The sequence below is a fragment of the Gadus morhua genome, chromosome 17 (assembly GCF_902167405.1).
Source record: "Gadus morhua chromosome 17, gadMor3.0, whole genome shotgun sequence".
Lineage (NCBI taxonomy): Eukaryota > Metazoa > Chordata > Actinopteri > Gadiformes > Gadidae > Gadus > Gadus morhua.
In genome coordinates this window covers 7,465,618-7,486,841 of record NC_044064.1, presented here as the reverse complement: position 1 = coordinate 7,486,841, position 21,224 = coordinate 7,465,618, and the positions used below count along the sequence as shown (strand labels likewise).

Below are 21,224 nucleotides of genomic sequence, written 5' to 3'. Positions count from 1 at the left end.
TTAAAGTAACATGTGATTGTTTTGAATTGGTTCTTGTTTGGTAGTATTGAATATCGTATGCATTTATTGCAAAAGTCCTCTAAATCAAGCACAGGTTCTAGGAAAGAAGCACGTAGGCCTACTTTACAGCGTTTTTACTAAATAACGGAAGATTTTTGGCTGCATTCATGGACAGAAAATCGGAAATTATAGAATCTGACATATTACGGACTTTTCAGATTATGACTAGAGTAGGCTATGTGCGTTTTGTTGTGGTTGTTTTGGCTTAAAAAAAAAAAAACATTATTCTTAAAGCCCGTTCAGTTGTCAGGGTTATATTGGGTGGTTACATCAACATGGCAATAACCCTGACGTCATTATTAAGTCATTTGAAAAGCGGTTTACTTCAGGATGATTGCATTGAAGGCCTCATGGTAAAAGTCACGGCCCGCCACAGCTAGAGAGGCTGCTGATAATAATCAGCCTACATAATGCAGGTTAACACCCCTCTATTAGATTCCACTTATCTATATCCATCTGGCTGGGTCTGAGGCTGCTATGGTTCGCTTCGGCACACTGACTTGAAACTAACCATCTAGAACTGCTTGATAAGGGCTAACGTATCTAGAGGGAAAACAAAACTGAGCATTTTGTTGCAAGCTCATCCATGCTTCCTCTAGCTTACTTAGAATGTTATTTTGCTTTCCGTAAGTTGCGCACTTTCCTTGCACATCTTTCCATTTGTTAGTAGCGTAGGCCTACGTCTTGTGTCCCCATGACTGCATGTTGCACGGCTCTAACGAAAAGTGACAAATTAAAAGACACCGATATGCAGACTGTCCCTCACCCTTTTCCTTTCCTCCCCCAGGAATCCATCTGTGCCCAGTTGATCACCGAGGACGAGGGCTTGGCTCGGCTGGCCCACACGGTGCAGGTCTTGGTGGACCTCGCGCCGACTGCTGCCAGCCACCGCCGCGCTAGCAGACCGGAGCCTCTAGGGGCGGACAGCTAAGCACTGCTCCATCCTTCTCTTAGCTCCATGTCGTCCACTGATTTTGCTGTCATCCAAAGGTCCAAAATGGTACCCCACAAAAATCATTGAAACACTTTGTAATCATTGGTTGTTGAAAGTGAAAGATGGATTTCTTCCGTGTTTAAGAGTAAAATTGTTTTGGTTTTCAAGTAGGCCTATATAAATGATGCACATGGCAAGTGGAAGTCGAGCAACTTTTTTTAAAATTGATTCATACTTTTTTTTTGTTAGGATTTTAAACTTTACATTTTGTTTTTACTCGTCAAACATCTAATTATCATGCAATTGTTCATACGTGGGCATACGTTAGTCTTCTCAGAGCGACCCGGCAGGACCACAACCGTCAGCCACGACATCCGGACAGAACCGGGAGTCAGAGTCCGCCTCCGGCCCTACCGCATCCCGGAAGCACGGCGCGCTGTCATCAGAACAGAGGTCGCCCGCATGCTGCAGATGGGGGTCATAGAGGAGTCCCATAGCGCGTGGTCCAGCCCGGTGGTTCTGGTACCCAAACCAGACGGGACCTACCGGTTCTGCAATGACTTTCGCAAACTGAACGAAGCGTCTGTCTTCGACGCCTACCCTATGCCACGGGTAGACGAGTTGATAGAGCAACTGGGCCCGGCCCGGTTCATATCCACCCTAGACCTCACGAAGGGATACTGGCAGGTCCCCCTCACCAAGCGGTCCCGGGAGAAGACGGCTTTCGCCACACCAGACGGGCTATACCAATACACCGTCCTCCCGTTCGGGGTGCATGGGGCACCCGCAACCTTTCAAAGGATGATGGACCGGATCCTACGGGCCCACAGAGAATACGCCGCCGCGTATATAGATGACATCGTAATACACAGCAGCACCTGGACCCTCCATCTCCACCACCTCCGAGCCGTCCTGGGGGCGCTTCGAACCGCCGGCCTCACGGCCAACCCCAAGAAGTGTCGCCTGGGCCTGGAGGAGGCCTCCTACCTGGGCTATCAAGTCGGGAGGGGCTGTGTGAGACCCCAGGACGAAAAAGTGCAAGCCATCCGGAGCTGGCCCAGGCCAACCACCAAGAAACAGGTGAAGTCCTTCCTGGGACTAGTCGGGTACTATCAGAGGTTCATCCCCGCGATCGCAACACTGGCCAGCCCCCTCCACGAGCTAACCCGGAGGACTCTACCCGACCGAGTGAAGTGGACGGAGGAGGTTGAGGAAGCCTTCTCCCACCTACGGCAGGCTCTCTGCACCGAGCCCGTGCTCATCACCCCGGACTTCAGCCTCCCCTTCGTGGTACACACGGACGCGTCTGAGGTGGGGCTGGGAGCCGTTCTGTCTCAGGTCCGGTCAGGAGAGGAACACCCGGTGACCTTCATCAGCCGGAAGCTCCTGGCCAGCGAAAGGGCATACTCAACGGTGGAAAAGGAGGCGCTGGCAATCAAGTGGACCCTAGAAAAGCTCCGTTACTACCTCCTCGGTCGGGACTTTAGCCTGGTCACCGACCACGCCCCCCTAAAGTGGATGGCAACGGCCAAGGACACCAACGCCAGGGTGACGCGCTGGTTCCTGGCCCTGCAAGACTACCGCTTCCAGGTGGTCCATCGACCCGGAAGGGCCCACGGCAACGCAGACGCACTGTCCCGAAGGGACGCCTGCCTAGGGCTAACAGGAGGAACCCCCGGCTTGCTGCTGAGGATGGGGCTGTGTGGCAACCCCACGCCATTGGCCAGGGGCCAGCCGCTGCAGCACCCGCCCCGTGGACGGGTGGTGGAAGGAAGATACCTCCCCCTCTACCCAGCTGCACTAGAGGGAGCATCAACCGGGCATTGGTTGAACCGAGACGTGTGGTTGAACCGAGGTGCTTTAACCAAACGTTTCCCCCCCCCAGGAGTAAGCCGGAGGCGTCGAGTGCTGTTTCCCCGCCGACCCCGAGGAAGGGCTGGACCAGGAGGTCCCGCGCCCTTATTCCCGATTACGGAAGAACCTTAGTTTATATATGATTTCCCTTTTTGTGACTGGACTTACAATAAAACCCGTGGCACCGCAACCCTGCTTCATTCATTAATTCCCGAATCCCCGCTGCCGACAAAGGGGGTTGCCACAATCTAAACTATTTATGAGAATACAAAAAATAATATTGCTTCGGGGCCTAGGAGTTGCATGGAGGAACAGATAGATCTGAACGGATTGACATACAGGGGGTGACATATTTAGGAAAGACAAATCATGCAGAGCATTCGCTCCCTAAGGAGCTGACCCTAGACGAACCATCTATCCACTTAATGGATACATCTTATTTCTCCATCATGTGAATGGTAAAGTCAAGTATAACCTCCAAACATGATCTGTAAGCGTCTTGGTGGTGAAGCGGTCAGGGCTGGTGGTTAACGGTTAGTTAACGTTCTGTAGACTAAGGTTCGAGTCCACGCACACACGGCCATCAAGAAGGGAGTACCCCCAAACGGTCCCCAATGTGGCAGAATCCCCCACCCCCCCCTTCAGCGGGGGTGGGGGGGTTTAAAAGGTATATTAATGGATACATCTTATTTCTCCCTCATGTGAATGGTAAAGTCAAGTATAACCTCCAAACATGATTTGTAAGTGTCTTGGTGGTGAAGCGGTCAGGGCTGGTGGTTAACGGTTAGTTAACGCTCTGTAGACTAAGGTTTGAGTCCCCGCTCACACGGCCATCAAGAAGGGAGTACCCCCAAACGTAATGGATACATCTTATTTCTCTATCATGTGAATGGTAAAGTCAAGTATAACCTCCAAACACATTCTTGTAAGTGTCTTGGTGGGGCAGCGGTCAGGGCTGATGGTTAACGGTTAGTTAACGCTCTGTAGACTAAGGTTTGAGTCCCCGCTCACACAGCCACCAGAGGTACCTTGGTGGCTGTAAAGTCAAGTATGACCTTTGGAAAAGGTATGCATAAAGTCAACTATGACCACCACCAAGGCGTCTTGGTGGTGAAGCGGTCAGGACTGTCGGTTAACGCTCTGTAAACTAAGGTTCGAGTCCCCGCTCACATAGCCACCTGAGGTACCTTAATGGAAACATCTTATTTCTCTATCATGTGAATGGTAAAGTCAAGTATATCCTCCAAACATGCTCTCTAGGCGTCTTGGTGGTGCAGCGGTCAGGGCTGATGGTTAACGGTTAGTTAACGCCCTGTAGACTCAGGTTCGAGTCCCCGCTCACCCGGCCACCAAGATAAGAGTACCCCAAGGTAGGCAGACCACCACGTTGGGGTATGTGGCAGAACCCCACCCCCCCTCTCTGGGGGGGGTGGGGGGGGGGTAAGGACTAAAGGGGTCTTGCTACTTGCGGTAAGGACTAAAGGGGTCTTGCTACTTGTGGTAAGGACTACTATTTTACTTTACAAAAGTTTCCCTTTTGATGAAACTTTTTAAAAGTTTCATCAAAAAAGGGAAACTTTTTATATATATTTTTTTTGTGTTGTTTTTTTTGAAAAAAGGTTGGTTTTTTTGTGTTTTTTTAAAAAATGAGTTTTTTTTGTGTTTTTTTTTTTAAAAAAAGGTGTTTTTTTAAAAAAAAAAAAGTGTTTTTTTGTAAAAAAAAGTGGTTATTTTAAAAACACTTTTAAACGGTTTTAATGTATTTTTGGTGTTTTTTTTGAAAAAAGGTTGGTTTTTTTTAAAAAAAGTGTTTTTTTGTAAAAAAAAGTGTTTTTTTTGAAAAAAGTGTTTTTGTAAAAAAAAGTGGTTCTTTTAAAAACACTTTTAAAACAGTTTTTTTTGTGTTTTTTTTTTTGAAAAAAGTTTTTTTTTGTAAAAAATGAGTTTTTTTGTATAGAAAAAAGTGTTTTTTTAAAAAAAATGTGTTTTTTTGTAAAAAATGTGTTTTTAAAAAAAAAAGTGTTAAAAAAGGGGGGCTTATAATGGCTAAAGTAAAGAAGAAGTCCTTACCGCAAGTAGCAAGACCCCTTTATTCCTTACCCCCCCCCCCACCCCCCCCAGAGAGGGGGGGTGGGGTTCTGCCACGTACCCCAACGTGGTGGTCTTCCTACCTTGGGGTACTCTTATCTTGGTGGCCGTGTGAGCGGGGACTCGAACCTGAGTCTACAGGGCGTTAACTAACCGTTAACCATCAGCCCTGACCACTGCACCACCAAGACGCTTACCAGAATGTGTTTGGAGGTTATACTTGACTTTACCATTCACATGATAGAGAAATAAGATGTATCCATTACGTTTGGGGGTACTCCCTTCATGGTTGCTGAACCTACATAGTGTCTGAAAGCTCATCATGAAGGTCAGCTTCTTATTAGCCGTCCGTGCGGGGACTCGAAACTGCACCTGCAGAGTGTTAACCCACAGCCCTTACCGCCACACCACCAAGACACAGTACAGCATGTTTTGGAGGTTATACTTGACTTTACAATTCACACAGTCTAGAAATAAGAAGAATCCATTAAGGTATCAGGGGACTTAAACCCTGGGTCTAAGCGGTGAACAGAACCTAGGCTCAGCAAGAACGGATGAGCAAATTCTTAATCCCTGTGAGCGGGGACTCGAACCTGAGTCTACAACCCTCTTACCGCCGACTAGAATTCTCTCGGATGATCTACTTGACTTGACAATGACAATTGTCAACTTGACAATTCAGCAGACTTAGAAATAATAGACTTAATTTAACACAATTCCATTGACATTCCCAGGACTTAAGCCCCAGTCTCCGGATTGAAAATCACAAGCTCTCTCTGCGGCACAAGCTCTCTCTGTGAGTTCAGATGTTCAGAGGTTCAGAAGATCAGAGTTTCAGAAGATCAGAGGATATATATGACATAATATTATTAAATACATGACATAATTACAATATGGGTTTAAAGAACATCTCTGCTGCTTCTATTGTTAGAGTCCTTGTGTTTATTGTGTTCATGTAAGGGACTGTTCTTCTATTGTTTGAGTCCTTGTGTTTATTGTGTCCTTGTATTTATTGTGTACATGTGAGGGACTGTTTTTCTGTTTGGTTAATAACGACTCAGCGGGTTCACTTAATGTTCTCTGTGTTCAGCAGAGGATCATTTTACAATATAAGTTCGGGGGTTCACTGAATAAAAAGCACAATAGAGGCTTCGTCTACATCTCATCGTCATAATTCTTTTTTTTTTTCACCCTGAGCAAGTTTGAATTCTGATCATAGATAATTGAGAGAAAGGACTTGTGTTTGAAACGTAAAGCAGGAAACAAGGAGAATCCTTGAGAAAGAAAGTGAGTCCTGAAACACCAAAATGTGGTCAGACTCTTATTTATTTTTTCACAATTTAGCAAACTTTGTACGAAAATAAAGCGTTCATGTCTCCAACACACGCCATAACCCTTTGGTGTATAAACTACATAGGCCTATAGTGTTTGTTAAACACGAGTTGGATTAATTTCATGATTTCACTTTGTTCAGTGTACAATGATTTCAACAACCCTTTTTTCCCTAACTTTTCAGTATTTTTATAAAAAATAAATCCTGTTTTCTTGAATCAAAGACCGTTAGAGGAACTGAGAGCTGAGTCCCATTGAACAGCCAAAGATCCCGCACGGATGAGCCCCTTCCCACCTGCAGGACTTCATTATTCCGTTTCGTCCTCCTCGACCCCTCTGTCCATCAACAGCGTGTCAATCCCCGTTTATCCTAGCCTGGCAAGCCAGACCCATATCGGAAAGATATTAGGTCTGGCCTCGTACGGTGGCAGTGTGGGCGGGATAAACGGTTGTCTTTCAAGTTCCCTCTGCACGCAATAGGATAGCGTTACAACCAATCAGAGCAACGAAGAAGGTGACGTAGTCAGAGCAACGGAAATTTCCGTCGCTCTAAAATCAAACTTTCACCGTATCCGGTCGGCAAAACTCTGAATACATCTTTCTTTTCAAGGAAAGACTTCAGTACAGTTCTTTGTTAATTTCTCAAAGAAAATGATAACTTCAAGTCTTGAAGAGTTGCGGCCAAAGCCGAGTCGAAAGACAGCTGTTCGCCAGCAGCAGCAGCCATTATTGTTTACCTAACACGGAACCGTCGCAGCTCTGTCGTAACCGCCCGCGCTCCGTGGCCATCATCCACGTCCCGTCCCCCGCCGTGGTAAGGATGCTCTCTGCATGAGCTCAAAGGCCAGTTTAAAGGTGCAGTACGTGGGATTTAAAAGTGACTGATTATATCACCAGGTGTGTGTGTCATTAGCCATTACAAGCCGTTTTGGAAATCTGCCTCTTCTGACATCACAAGTGGGCGTGTCCACCTAGATGTGTTCTGGATAGATCAGTCTACCAGCCTACCCAGTCAACTGGAGCAAACTTTGCTCATCAAAATAACTACACCAGCGATTTTATGGGTCCCTTTGCACAATTGGGTAAACAAAGTGGATACAAAATAACTGTAGGCCTACATATAGCCACCAAAACAGGTCAAATTGAGCAAAGAACATGAACAGTCTCATTAATAATGAATGCACAGAGAAGGATTCACAAATGTATTTTGTGATTTATATATAAATTACTCTCTTCTCACAAATACATTTCAATGCACACACAAATGGATATCGGTATGTTTAAATGTAAAATAAATCCATAAACAAAAATAAGTTTCACCAGCACATTTATGATCAACAAACAAATGTGCCAATTGTTTTAAATAAATGTAATGTTTGGATGTTTTTACACTTATATACAAACTGTTAAATTTGAATTAACAAGACGCTTTTTTTTTTTTTTTTTTTTTTCATTTGTGAACTTGTTTGCATTTGTGTGTGAACTGGACTGTATTTATATGTGGATTTTTGAGACTCTCCTGACGTCGCTCGATTCACAAATGCATTTTTTTCAACAAGGAACTCTCTGTAGCCAATCAGATGCCTCCCTGCAGTTCCAACCTCTGAGTCCAGTCTCCGAGCCTCCCGGTTCCCTCGGTCAAATGTCTATGGGAATAATAACATGGGTTTTTTGAATGATCGTACATAACAATCTCTAAGAGGCGAAGAAGTAAAAGCTGCGTCACGTTTTGAGCTACACACTTTTCCATCTAGTTTCGACTGTGTTTTGGGATTGTCGGTGCTGTTAAAGTAAACGGCACCGACAATGTAAAAACCCAGTCACTGCAGTCATGTGATTGGCTGAAAACGAGGGAGGCATCTGACTGGCTACAGAGAGTTCCTTGTTGGAAAAAAAATGCATTTGTGAATCCAGCCACGTCAGGAGAGTCTCAAAAATCCACATATAAATACACAAAGGTTCACAAATGAAAAGCGTCTTGTAAATTCAAGTTTAACAGTTTGTATATAAATGTAGCAACATCCAAATACATTTATATGAAAATTGCAAATATTTTTTAATTCATATATTTATGGATTTATATTACATATATTTAAATCAAGGTACATTTGTGTGTGGATCAGAAATGTGTTTGTGAAACTTATTTGTTTATGGATAAATTTTACATTGATACATACTGATATCCATTTGTGTGTGCATTGAAATGTATTAGTGAGAAGAAGAGAGTAATTTATCTATAAATCACAAAATACATTTGTGAATCCTTCTCTGTGCATTCATTATTAATGACTGTTCTGAATCTGACCCCATAAAAGAATGACACTTCAGCAATGAACAAAAAAATATGGTTCTGATGTGCCATGTTAGGCTTTTATGCGTTACTTACTACATTGCCCTCTGCTGGTCACAACTAAAATAGCAACTTGTAATGTATGCCGGTTGGTGGTTTTTTCAATCGGAGGCAAAGTAAGCGTCAAACATTAGAAAGCAACGGAGGTCTTTTAACCTGGTTGTCGAGAAAAATATTACATCCCATACACGACTTTTTCCTCAAGGCTTCAAAAACAACTCGTATTCACATTTCTTCCGTGTCAAGTATTTAACTCTTTTCACAAATCTGGCAATAAATACCTACTGAAGAAAGAAACATGTCTTGTCCTCCATGTCTCTGGCAGGATACGGTTATAATGATCATCTCAACGTTTTCTATTTGTCGTCTATCAGACTTTAGATTATTGTTTTGATCACTAGATCCTCAATTGAGCCTCAGTCCATTGCCGCTGTGGGGAAGCGGCGTGTCGCTCTCCGCGGTGCTGAACCGACATGCCTTCAGAGGTAGAAAATATTATAAATATAAATATAAATGAATGCTTATTCAGCATTGCTGTACAGCGGTTTTACTATTTTACTAGGGACAACTTATATTATTGGTTATTATTTTAGTAATTTGTTCTCCTGACTGAACCCAATGCAGCCTTTTTTATTACGATGGTACGTTTACATTTCAGACTCCGTACAAGGTTAACGTGAAACCCTGTTGGTGGCTTTTGACTATTCTCATCTGAGAACTAAAAGAGTTGTTACTAAAAAGAGTTTTAATGCACCAATGATGAATTGAAATACTCAATCTCCAAGAAGGTCTTGTAAGTTAATGTATATATTGCCACATTAGTTAACACAATGTTAAGTTGGGTGTCGGTAGTAAAATATTTTGCTACCGACACCCAGTGTCACATTCATAATATTGCATACATCAATGGGCATAGGCTCCATAGCCTATGCCCAAAATATTTTGCTACCAACACCCAACATTAGTTAACATAGGCTATGGGCATAGGCTCCATAGCATATGCCCATTGATGTATGCAATATGAATGCAACACTGGGTTTCGGTAGCAAAATATTTTGTTTTAATGGGAAACATTACCACTTAACACCAAAATTTGTAAGCTGCTGATTGAAGTGCTGGAGACCGGGGTTCCAGTCCTTATGTTCGTTTTTTTGGTGATTGAGTGAAATTATGTCAAACATAAAATCCGACACCACCCATTATGTTGGTTGTTTTAAACAACCCATCACTGTCATGTGAATTCGATGTAAATTATAATCTCCGAATCCATAGTAGCCTACAGTGCCTCGGTGGTGCAGCAGAGGGCGCTCTTGGTTTTCAACTCAAAACCGGGGTTCACGTCCCGGCAACCTTGGTGACTAGAAATCCTCAGTCTGACATTAACAACATTTGTATCAAATTTTATATGTAACCTCCAACCAGATCTGTCACCGTGGCGCAGCAGATATAGGCCCTGGATTACGTCCAATGGACTTCATTGTAGAAGCGCTGCCACGGGCGGTCTCCATAGGAACCTGACGATTTCAATGTGAGGACAATAAGGTCAAGTATAGTTTGCAACTATACCCTAGGCCTGTGTCTCGGTGGAGCAGAGTGGAGCACACGACTCTCGGCCCTGAAGTCCCGTCAGTCCGACTCCATCATAGACTTTTAAAAAATTGACTGGGGGAACTTCCATAATACGCCCTAATAAAATTAGCAAGAGGTCTTTGGTTCTAACACCCTCCCCCAGCCCCAATGAAGGTTGGAGGGGTTCTGCTGACACGTTGAGGTCCCTGTTGGTGTTGGCCCGTTCTTGGTGGCCCCGTCAGTGGGGACTCAAACCTGAGTCTACTGAATGTTGACCAACACTAACCGCTTCACCAACAAGGATTTACTACTACTAGGATTTGCTTGGAGATTATACCGACTTCACAATTCACATTACATAGAAATAAGAGACTAACTCAGGTTAACTCAAAGTTACCAAACAGGTAACTCACCCTGGACTCCAGAGGGTTATACAGCAGTGCTCTCCACTGCACCACTAAGACGTGGACAAGGTTCAAGTATCCAAGACATTAGCTCAATATTACATTAGGTTCCACAGGACCAAACCCTGCGCTCCGGAAACTGAAGAAACCTTCCAATGTGAAAAACTTTGTGAGCTCTGTGATAATGATCAGGCAGCAATCGCTGGCACCGTTTTTGCATCAGACTTCGTCGTGATGCGCTTCAAACAGTAATGAAATGCAAGCAAAACTACGTTGATAACGGCTATTTAAAATGAAGACATTAGCATGAGATTTATGGCTTACCAGCCCACCACCACCATGCTTCGTGGTGGGGGTGGGCTCGTCGGCCAGACGCAATGCAATTCCGATTAACGTCACAGAAGCTAATCAGTAGTTGATAAGAGCATGTGTGTGGGGACGGGTGTAGTGTACCACTACAGTCCCTCTCCTTCCCCCCCCCCCCCCCCCCCCCCCCAGGGATGTAGTGCTAACCAGCAGTGGGACAAGCTGCCTGACATTTACCGGTCCTAATTGAAGATCGGTATGAACTCTCACGTTTCAAAGATGGGACGGATATCAGAGCTTTTTTTTTTTCTTTTGCTGGAGGAGAGACAAATGGCAACCAAATGAAGTGAGATCCTGTAGGGAACAGTGCTTGGGTCGACCGCATGGAAGGATTTGGTAAATCGGAACGGTCGACACAACAGGATAGGATTCAGTCCCGTCAGGGGAGGAAGGATATAAACCCTACCTCTGGACTTATAACAAACAGTTCTACAGATGGTGACTTGTAACGGAGAGCCTTCGACGGGCCCAGACGGCCCCACAATAAAAGCCAACAACCAATCAGAACCCATTATGAAGGAAGCAGCTGTATTCCGAAAGGACATAAAAACAGGGTAAGATTAGGCTCCGCATACTTTCCCAATGTACTACATGCCAAGTACACGCTAGGTAGTTTGCGCGTCTTGCCGTCCTTACACCAGGCTTCTGCTCAAACTTTCTGCTACTTGTCCTTTTTACATCTCGAATGCATTAGTATACGTCTCGCCTTGTGTTGGGCCTTTCCACTCTAGTCTCGGGTACGTTACCTGACAGAATCCGTACGTGTATGTGGCAGGCTGGAAGAACCTTGGGGAAAGTATTAGTGGAACTCCAAGTCATCAGGATATTAATACTGCACAGACATATTTCAAACCTCCTGTGTATGTCAACGACACACAAAATGTTGAAAGGAGAAACAATCTAAAATATTTATTTAATTCATCATTATACATAACTATGACTAAAAGAAACACTCAAACAAATACATCAGATTTGGAAAAATATTTTTGCATAATACAGACACATTCATAAAATACAGTCATTATAGTACATGGTAAAATACAGGTAGAAAAAATACATTTCCTTCCCCCAGGGTAAAGAATACATTGGACATGCCAATCTTTGATCATTCCACTCAACAGTGTGGTCCTGCTCCTTCATAAAAGTTCCTGACTTCGGCAGACAAGGGTTATGGGTCTGTTGTGAGGGGTGGCTCACCAACTGCCCCCAGGGTTATGGGTCTGTTGTGAGGGGTGTGGCTCACCAACTGCCCCCAGGGTTATGGGTCTGTTGTGAGGGGTGTGGCTCACCAATAGCCCCCAGGGTGCATGGGCCTGACCTTCCAGGGAAGGGGGTGTTGATAAGGGGGCCTGACCTTCCAGGTAGGTGGGTGGTAAGGTTGCCAGGGGGGCATGATCTGCCGGGGAGGGGGGTGATACGGTTGCCAGGGTCCGACCTGCCAGGTTGGGGGCTGATAAGGTTGCCTTGGGGGCAGGACCTTCCAGGGAGGGGGGTGATGGGGGGGCCTGACCTGCCAGGTAGGTGGGTGGTAAGGTTGCCAGGGGGGCAGGACCTTCCAGGGAGGGGGCTGATACGGTTGCCAGGGGGGCAGGACCTTCCAGGGTGGGGGCTGATACGGTTGCCAGGGGGGCAGGACCTTCCAGGGAGGGGGCTGATACGGTTGCCAGGGGGGCAGGACCTTCCAGGGAGGGGGTTGATGGGGGGGCCTGGGTCTGACCTTCCAGGGAGGGGGTTGATAGGGGTGCACTCTGGCCAGCCGCGAGGGAAACTCGTCCCGCCTCCTCATCACAGGTAATCTCTGCCAGAAACAAGGAAGGGGTGGGACGCCTTTTCCTAGGACCCATTTGAGGAAATATTAAAATCAATGAGGAGCGCTGGGTCAAAGACAAGGGTTCAACTGTCGAGCTGTTACTGTGGGCTATTTGAGCTCGCTTCAAGCCCAGTCAAATGCATGCAACACTTAAGTCGAGGACCGCTGCAAGCTTCCACAAGTGGGGGGACGCAGCGATTTGACAACACTCACCCGAGTTTGGTTAGCTTGAGTTTATACCGGCGGTCCTCAAACACCGGTGCTCGTTGCCGAGTTCAGTCTCTCTGTACATCTCTGAAGCTTTCGGTCAAATCTTCCATCTCTGACCCATGTTTTGATATCAAAACCATGGCAATGGAAGAAAATGGGGTTCTCGAATACAAAAAAATCGCCGCCAAATTAAAATGGGAAATAGGCATCAACAAATCCATGGATATGACCATGCCTCGTAAACACTGTATGAATGTCATTCCAATCCGGCCCAAATAGGTCTACAGAAAAGCTGAAGCGTGAGTGGGCAGACCTCCGATTTATAAAAAGACCACAGCCCGACTGAAAGGGCAAGCGGATGACCAATTCCAATAAAGGGGTAACATTTGCTGAGTCACTGATTAGTTTCATCCTGGATGTCGAAAAATAGTGACTGGATGGTTAACATGAACACAAATGTTTGTCTGCTATACTATCCCCAACTCTATGTTAGAGCCTTCTAAGCATTTAGGTAGTGCTGTTGGCTACAGATCTATACCATATACCACAGAAAAGGTAATAAGAGGAACTAGTTCCAGCTTCTCTGCTGAGCGGTCAAGGCATCCCATAATGCAGCAGAATGGTCGACCGCTAAAAGTTCCCTCCATTCGTGCAACAGTTGCCTGGATACAAGAGGCTGAGGAAGTATGGTCTGCATATTCTTTGGTTGGTGAAAAGGGAGAGAGGCAGCAATGACGCATAAAGAGGCTCTTGTAAGCCATTGTGAATTCTCAGGGGTCCGTCTTGAATGAGGTCATTATTGTCCTGTTGCAATCAATAAAGCCCTTCTCTGAGGACTGACTCCTCTGATTGCCTAGTGGGCCATCCAAAAAAAAGTATTAAATAAAACCAGTGTGCAGCAAGACACATTTTTATACAGCAATATGCAGGCGCCTTGCAATCAAGTGGCTTGTTTAAAACAAAAGGGAGGGGGAAAAAAAGAAGAGAAGTTCAAGGAATGTGTGGAGTCATTACGCTACTGCTGATTTTAAACCATTCTGAAATTGTTGGTGCACAATGAAAGGGTTCGACGGCCTTCAGCCGGCCTTCTGTTCCCTTTGGGTCTCATGCCACCACACCTGCGCGTGGTGGCATATGGGGCTATGCCAATAGAGAAACCTTGGACAATATTTACTGAATTATGAACATATTATCTATATTTGTATAATAAAACCCTATAAAAACACACCACTCTGATTTCAGGTGTTGGGTAAAATTCTACCTGGATAATGTCAATATCAACTTGTAATGAGTGGCTGATGAAGAGTTGGGTTACTTTCGGTTTGGTAGTAGCAGCTACTTTCACATAACCATGTCGTACTTTACAAGTACATCTATAAAAGTACATCCGAAGATTCAAATGTCCAGGAAGAAATAGACAAATTTACAATTGCTATCCATTCGCAGGAAAAAATATTTGCTTATGAGAAATGGCAATGCATTTCCCTTGAAAATTGAAACGCCTTAAACAGGTCATGGGTCAGTGAATCAAGTCTGCGCAAGGACCAAAAAGGTTCAGTCACATCTACTATGGACGCTAAATAATTTTATTTTCTGACTGGTTGGATTTAGCAAGCCAGTCACTTCTTCAACTGACCTAACCACTGTTGAATACAGTAATTGTGCGGGAAAAAACAAATCTGTTCATTCAGCCTAAATTGGACTTAGATGTGCAGGGGAGATTAGTAACTGACAGTCTTCAGCACGATGGCTTGACCTATGGCAAGTTGGAATATAGAACGAAGATAGTCCCTTTCCGTTACGAGTTTAGCAATCTCAAAAAAATGCTGTTGCAATAATATGAAAACGATAACCAAGGTACTCGGGGACAAGAATATGATGGGATTTTACTGATTACAACTAGGTTACATTTGAATTATTCTGTCTATTATTATAGATTATCGGAATAGCATCAAAGTGATTGAAAACCACTAAAAGTGATCATAACAGGAGGTTTTCTTCTGCATATTTTTGACCAACTTCCGTTACCTGTGGAAAACAATTTGCGGAGCTGGTGCACTAAGCGCATGCAAACACATAAGAGCAACACAAAACTTAACCAAGAACCAGCTGGCCCCTGAAGCACCATTTTGGAGGGCTTGGTGGAATACTGAAGCGGGGCTGGGCTTACATGGCTCGGTTGGCAGCCCAATACAACTGAGGCAAGCTAGAGCTTTATCTGCTGGGTGGCCTGAGTTATTCAATGGCTGGGGGGGGGGGGGGGGGGGGGAGGGGGGACTTTTGCTTTTAAAACAAAGCACAACGCGGCTGAACACTCCGATCCTTCTCGGAGATGGGTTTTTATGCGGCGGCGAAGACTTGCGATAAATTAAGATTTTCCTGGTGGCTCTGTTGGAGAGGTCAGAGCAGTGGGGAGGGGGATCCAATGCGTGCCTTTAGACCCCCAGCGTATACGCTGAAGTACTCAACCCAATAATAAAAAATAGAAAAAGTAGTGGCACGATGAGAAGAGTTTAGAAGGTTGTTTGGGGATCCACTCAGAATGAGCCTGAAGAAAGTGTCAAGTCTCTTTCTACACTACTTTATCACACTTGTTGTTGCCAATGGCTTCAACAATGACACCCCTTACGTTAGGGGTGTCAAGGCAATCAAGGCCAAGAAAAACGGTAAAAACCTATAAAGAAAGGAGGGGAATTTTTCAAATAAAAGCCAGAGGATTTACAACACGCATATGACAAATAAAATACATAAGGTTACGGTGATAATTCATCAATATAAAACTTGAAGCAGGTGCAGACGCTGTCAGAACAAAGCAGCGAATAGCAAACAGTGATTTAAGCGAGGCGTAGACACATTGTAAACATAGGCATTCATCAAAATGACAAATAAACATGCGGCAATATCTCACCTGGGTTTGATGGTATGTTATACGAGGGCAACTGGCGTCTGATTGGTTGACAATGATCCCACTGGAAGGGAGGCAAGTGATTGCTGGGGAAAGCTATATAAAAATTTAAAAAAGCAGAAGAGTACTGGTTTTCAGTGAGCAAAAAACCAACATGTAGAAAATGTCCAAAAGAATAAAATAAAGCAAATATTTCATTACATGGCAATTTTTGGACTGTTTCAATCCCCAGCAGTCGAGAGGAACACTGGTGAAGTTACTAAATCTTTGTCTTAGCCCACCTTCCCAGTCCCCTCCGAGCCCCAGCCCACCGTCCCAGTCCCCTCCCCTCCCCTCAGACACCCACCGGCCGGGCCCGCTGGCCCCCGGATGGCCCTGCTGGCCGGCCTGAGACCCAGGAGCGGCGGAGGGCTCATCGCCACCCCCCAGGCCGCCGCCACGTGGTGCAGCAGGAGCGCGCTGGCCCAGCGCTGGGCGCGCCCGTCCCAGGGCTCGCCGTGGGGCCCGCCGTGCGGCAGGAGGCAGCGGAAGTGGTAGTGCAGGTCCAGGACGTCCAGCCCGTACGCCCGGGCCAGCATGCCGCTGCAGAGGTTGGCCTCCATGGCCGTGCCCTGCAGGCTGAGCTTTAGGTGCCCGGTCTGCGGGATCACACCACACCATATTACTGGAGAGGGTAGTCTTTATTGTCCCCGGGGGGGGGAGGGGGGTGTGCAATAGACCCATCAACCCCCCGCTGCGCTCGTTTAGCAACACAATACATGGCCGACGCCGCCCATGCAGCTTTGTGGACGCGTGTTACATTGACGGCCTCGATACGCTATATGTATCAATGTTTCCTATTGTCGCCGCATGAGGCAAAACACCATTTTCCACTGTAGAGAAAATGCTGTTTTTGAGAAGTGGAATGAAAGTGGAGGGATGGATGGAATTTCTGCTTCATTCTTTGTACACTTTCCTGTGCTCAGGATGGGCCAATTATTTTCTAGTCAGAGTCGCTTGGTATCTGCAGTGATAGTTATGGGGTTGCGAAACATTCCAATACTAAAAGCATTTGCCATCAACACAGCGCAGAAATATTGTAATTGTGTTTCATGCTCATGGATTGAGTGATGCATTTTTGTTGCATCATCTGTATTTTGTCGTGCACAGAAATGGATCGAAACTCTGAGAACAGAAGCCATCCTACTGTGTTGAGGATCCACACCCGGATACAGGCGTCAGTAGTCACCGCCTTCAGCTGCTCAAAGAACTTATGGAGGTTCCCGAGATACTGGGGTAACCAGTCTCGGCTACACCTGTAACTGCGGAAACAGCAGGGTTACATCAACAGTTCAACCAGGAGAGACTACTATTTGACATGAACCACAGCATTTATTGACAATGACAACATATTTGGCGATAAGATATCATCAAATGATCCTTCATGGGGACAGTGGCTCCATGAAGTGTGCCAGGATAATGATTCTCCCCCCCCCCCCCCCCAGTAGTGTCTAGACACTGGTGGGGACTATGGATTGAGAGCCTGGGCCCTGGAGGACATAATCTCCTTCTCCGTAGACAGGTGGAGCTTAATCCCAGAGGTGGAGGAGATGGAGGAGAGCTGCAAAGAATCTCAATGAAAACAGACAACCGACAAGCATGAGCTGTTCCTATACTCAAGGCACGCAATTGGACTTGGTGGAGAGATAAAGGGGAGGGGCCTGGGATGGGTTCATAGAGCTACCAAACCTGGAAAGGGAGCGTCGTCTCTTGTCATCTTGATGGCACTTTTAAGAAATGTAAGACTTGCCCCAACTCTGAGCACCTTTAAAACAAGACTGAAGACTTATGTTTGCTTTAGCTTTCTGATAAATCTTAAATACATTGCACTTTCTAAAAAGCTTTTTTAACTTTGCATTTATTTTCTAATATTAAAATGCCTTTTGAACTTTCTATTTTACCCATTTCTTTGCATACGTTTTCTTTTACTTATCTATTATTTTATATTATTGTATGACAATGTTTATATGTGAAGCACTTTGAGTCTGCCTTGTGTATGAAAAGTGCTATATAAATAAAGTTGCCTTGCCTTGCCTTTTACTTTAGCCACATTTGAAGAGTTGGCTTGTGGTGGCATTGAAAAATAAATCGTATTTTTTTTACACTATGGTTACAGTCTCATTCCTGACCAAACAACTGTTGCGGTTTAACTTCCACGAAACGAGCCTACTTTCATTCGTCTTCCTACATCACCATCTTTCCTAAAATGTCTGTACGTTTGCTCAGTTTTATAGTCATACTGCACCAAAAAAAAAACACACAAGCAACTAGTAGTGGATAATAACTACAGTATATATTCTCTCAAAATTCCTCCCAAATGCCTAAGTAACTGCTCAGTAGATGGATCACAAACCGTTATAATTGGACACGTACCCAGAAGTCAAAAAATGATGACAGTATTAGTTATTTATAAGATCCCTAATCAACCCCTTATTTCATAATGTGACATCTTCCTCACTGGCAAGTATGCTCACGGACATCGGGGCAGCGGAGCTATGCGTTTGACTGCAAATTGTATCGCCCCCCCATCAGCGAAATGCTAACAAACTGTTTGGAGATGTGCTTACCGTTAACACAAATGTCAGACAAATTTGAGCACTTTTGCGAAATCAGGGGCTGAGCAATAAGAGTCACCTATCCGGAATATTACATAAATCCTTGAATAACAATGGGTAAATTCCTTGAATAACTAATAATTGTCATGACGTAGAACAAAGTTTACTTCAACACAAGCCTCTTATGCAAGTAAACATTCGGTTGAAGAACCAATGTGAAGCCACTTCAAGTTGGATTTCTATCATACTTTTGCAAAGCAAGTCACTAAACCCCAAGTCGCTCGAGCTTCACAGCGAAGCGCAATCATTGAAATTGGACGACCTCCGACGTGTATTACACATACTGCGTTATGTGAGGGATTCCAAAGAAAATGTGTTCCTCAGAATGCTACTGACTTGCATACGCTGTAGAATCCAGTCAATTCCATGAGAAAACAAGGACATCAGGAATGCTATTGATATTTCGTGCAGCTGCGACTGGAATTCTTAAAAATTTGGTTTGTTCATCTTTCTACACACAACTATTCAGGACCTTTGTGAGCAACCCTCCACCTTAGTCAGTCTAACATGCCAGGGTCACAACCACCTCAATAAAAAAAAACATGCTTACGTCAATAGAATAGTCAAGTCAATTCTTTTTTTTTTGTGATGAAAACTTCACAAGCAACAAACTTTTCTAAAGACTACCATCACCATAATGGAATAGGTTACTTATAATTGGATCCCAGTGCCCTGGGAGAGAGCTGGACAAATATATACATTAAAAAGTGTACACACACACACACACACCACAGAATCCCAGCAGGGGAGCACATCATCAACAACAGAATACAGAGTAGGGAGGGATGGATACCTGGACACGTCACAGACGGAGGAGTTGACGACGAGGAGGTCTGGCTTGAGGCCTCCGCGGAGATCCTCCAGGATGCTCTCCATGTAGGGCGAGTAGACGCGGCTCAGGAAGTAGTAGCGCACCAGGTGGTGCTCCGAGCGGTACTGACGCACCTCCCTGTAGTCGGGGCCATTGCTCAAGGGCCCGAGACTGCCACCTTCAACCAGGCCGTCGTGTTCAAATGAAGCTTCACCCTTTTAGAAAAGGTTGGGAGATTAAGTCACATGCCCAATTAAGTTGAAGGGATTTACATGTAAAGTAAATAAAGAAGATTTGTGTACATTGGTTTACTGAATATATGCTTGTGACAGTTGGATGAGTAGTCAAAATTACAAATGCACATTCCTGATATTACATATTAAAGCTTGTATGGGCAACTTGGAGAAATCATGATTTTTTTAAGTAGCCAACTGGAAACAATGTAGGTAGACTGACAGCTAGGTCGTCCAAAAGATTAATTCGGGCAGAATTAAATGATTGGATGGTTTTATTGCAGGTCTGCTGCAGCCAGATAACAGATGTTTTGTGAAAATGTGTCAAGAGCATTGGATTTCTTGATTGCCGTCTTGGTGCGAAGAGAATTTCAACAAACCAACAAAAAATGCTTCTAAATTAAATTGCCTTTCTATGCTTCTTTGGAGATACCAACCAAAGTAACCTAGCTTTAGAAAGTATCCAACCGTAATAAAGTCATGCAGCTCTTTATATCATTCAATTAGTTGGAAACTGGAACGATTCGCAGGTTTAATACAGGCCTGAAACAGCAGCATAGTTACATTTTGAATTTTTTAAGACCCCGATTGATTTATTGCTGGCAGGTTTTAAAGAGAAAAGAAAAAATGATTCAACTATAAAATGGCCTCCCCTTGCTTTAATCCCCACAGGGGGACAATATGTAGAGCTAGTGTCGTCGATGGCCCACTTCACCTTAGACTTCAGCTGAGAGCTCGTCAGGAACGTGTCCTTCTGAAGCAGCAGGACGAGGTCCTTGTACATGGAGCGCTGTACTGAAACGCACATGTAATCGGAAGGGTTTTTAATTAATGTATTAGTGTCGTAGCTGATTCAAGTACACAGCATTAAAGTGCAAACTATTGATTTTCTCACCTGAACCACCGAGAATCACAACAAATTTGTTGTGCAGCAGTTGGCTGGCTTCATTTAATGTCACAAATCCTAGCATGTTCACAGCTTTTGTTTTTTTAAAAAAATGTTTAAAACCGTCCACAAATAGGATAATACTGCATGTCGATGAGTGCATGTATTCTTTAACGATTAAAACCACGGCAACTTGAATACCGTTGTATTTTGCGAAATGGAGGACAGATTGGATTGTGTGCAGAGGAAGCGACACGTCTCGGGTGCAACGTAGGCGACAGAGAAAAAGTTAATTAGCTTAATCCGCTGCAGTTGAGAGTTTTGATGATAGCAGTGGCGAAGTCACGCCTCTTCCGGTAGAGCCCATGGGACCTATGAGATCGAAAAATAATTATAATGATAATTTTTCAATAAACGGAGAAGAGTTTGACCGTTTATTGTGCAATTGTTCAGTTAAAGGCTGTAGTGAAAACACAATGAGAAAGACTGCATGTCACGTATGTGCCGTCACGCTCCCTGCGACTGGGGTGAACAAGACCGACAATCTTCCCATCGAACTGAAACTATCCACGTGCCCCAACTAATGGTTTTCACCTCTTTCGATGCTTTTATCCTCCCCTTGGAAAATACGTAACATTATCAAACTTCTTCACGAAAATGTTTAGTTTGCTTTGGATGAAAAATGATCATTTAAATCCACAAACAACATGTGTGTAATCCGGGGCATATAAAGACTGGGACCAGAAAATAATTACTTT

The 21,224-nt window shown here is 44.6% G+C and overlaps 1 protein-coding gene across 1 annotated transcript; it reads right to left on the bottom strand.

The window, feature by feature from the left end:
- Positions 1-11,890: 11,890 nt before the first annotated feature.
- On the bottom strand, positions 11,891-20,822 carry LOC115530038 (PC-esterase domain-containing protein 1A). Its single transcript, XM_030339218.1, has 7 exons — positions 20,476-20,822; positions 20,296-20,375; positions 19,330-19,562; positions 17,069-17,183; positions 16,229-16,520; positions 15,886-15,978; positions 11,891-12,790 (listed from the first exon to the last, which is right to left on the bottom strand). Exons 1-7 carry the CDS (start codon positions 20,627-20,629, stop codon positions 12,243-12,245), a joined length of 1,515 nt encoding a protein of 504 aa, XP_030195078.1. The 5' UTR covers positions 20,630-20,822; the 3' UTR covers positions 11,891-12,242.
- Between the last annotated feature and the right edge of the window lie 402 nt (positions 20,823-21,224).

Excerpts from the sequence above, each read along its gene's own strand:
- LOC115530038 (XM_030339218.1), bottom strand. The coding sequence starts at position 20,629 with ATGCACTCATCGACATGCAGTATTATCCTATTTGTGGACGGTTTTAAA. Across the intron at positions 15,979-16,228 it reads GGGGCCAGCGGGCCCGGCCG|CTTTCCCCAGCAATCACTTG; the intron begins GTGGGTGTCTGA and ends ATTTTTATATAG. Across the intron at positions 12,791-15,885 it reads TAACATACCATCAAACCCAG|GAAAAGGCGTCCCACCCCTT; the intron begins GTGAGATATTGC and ends AATGGGTCCTAG.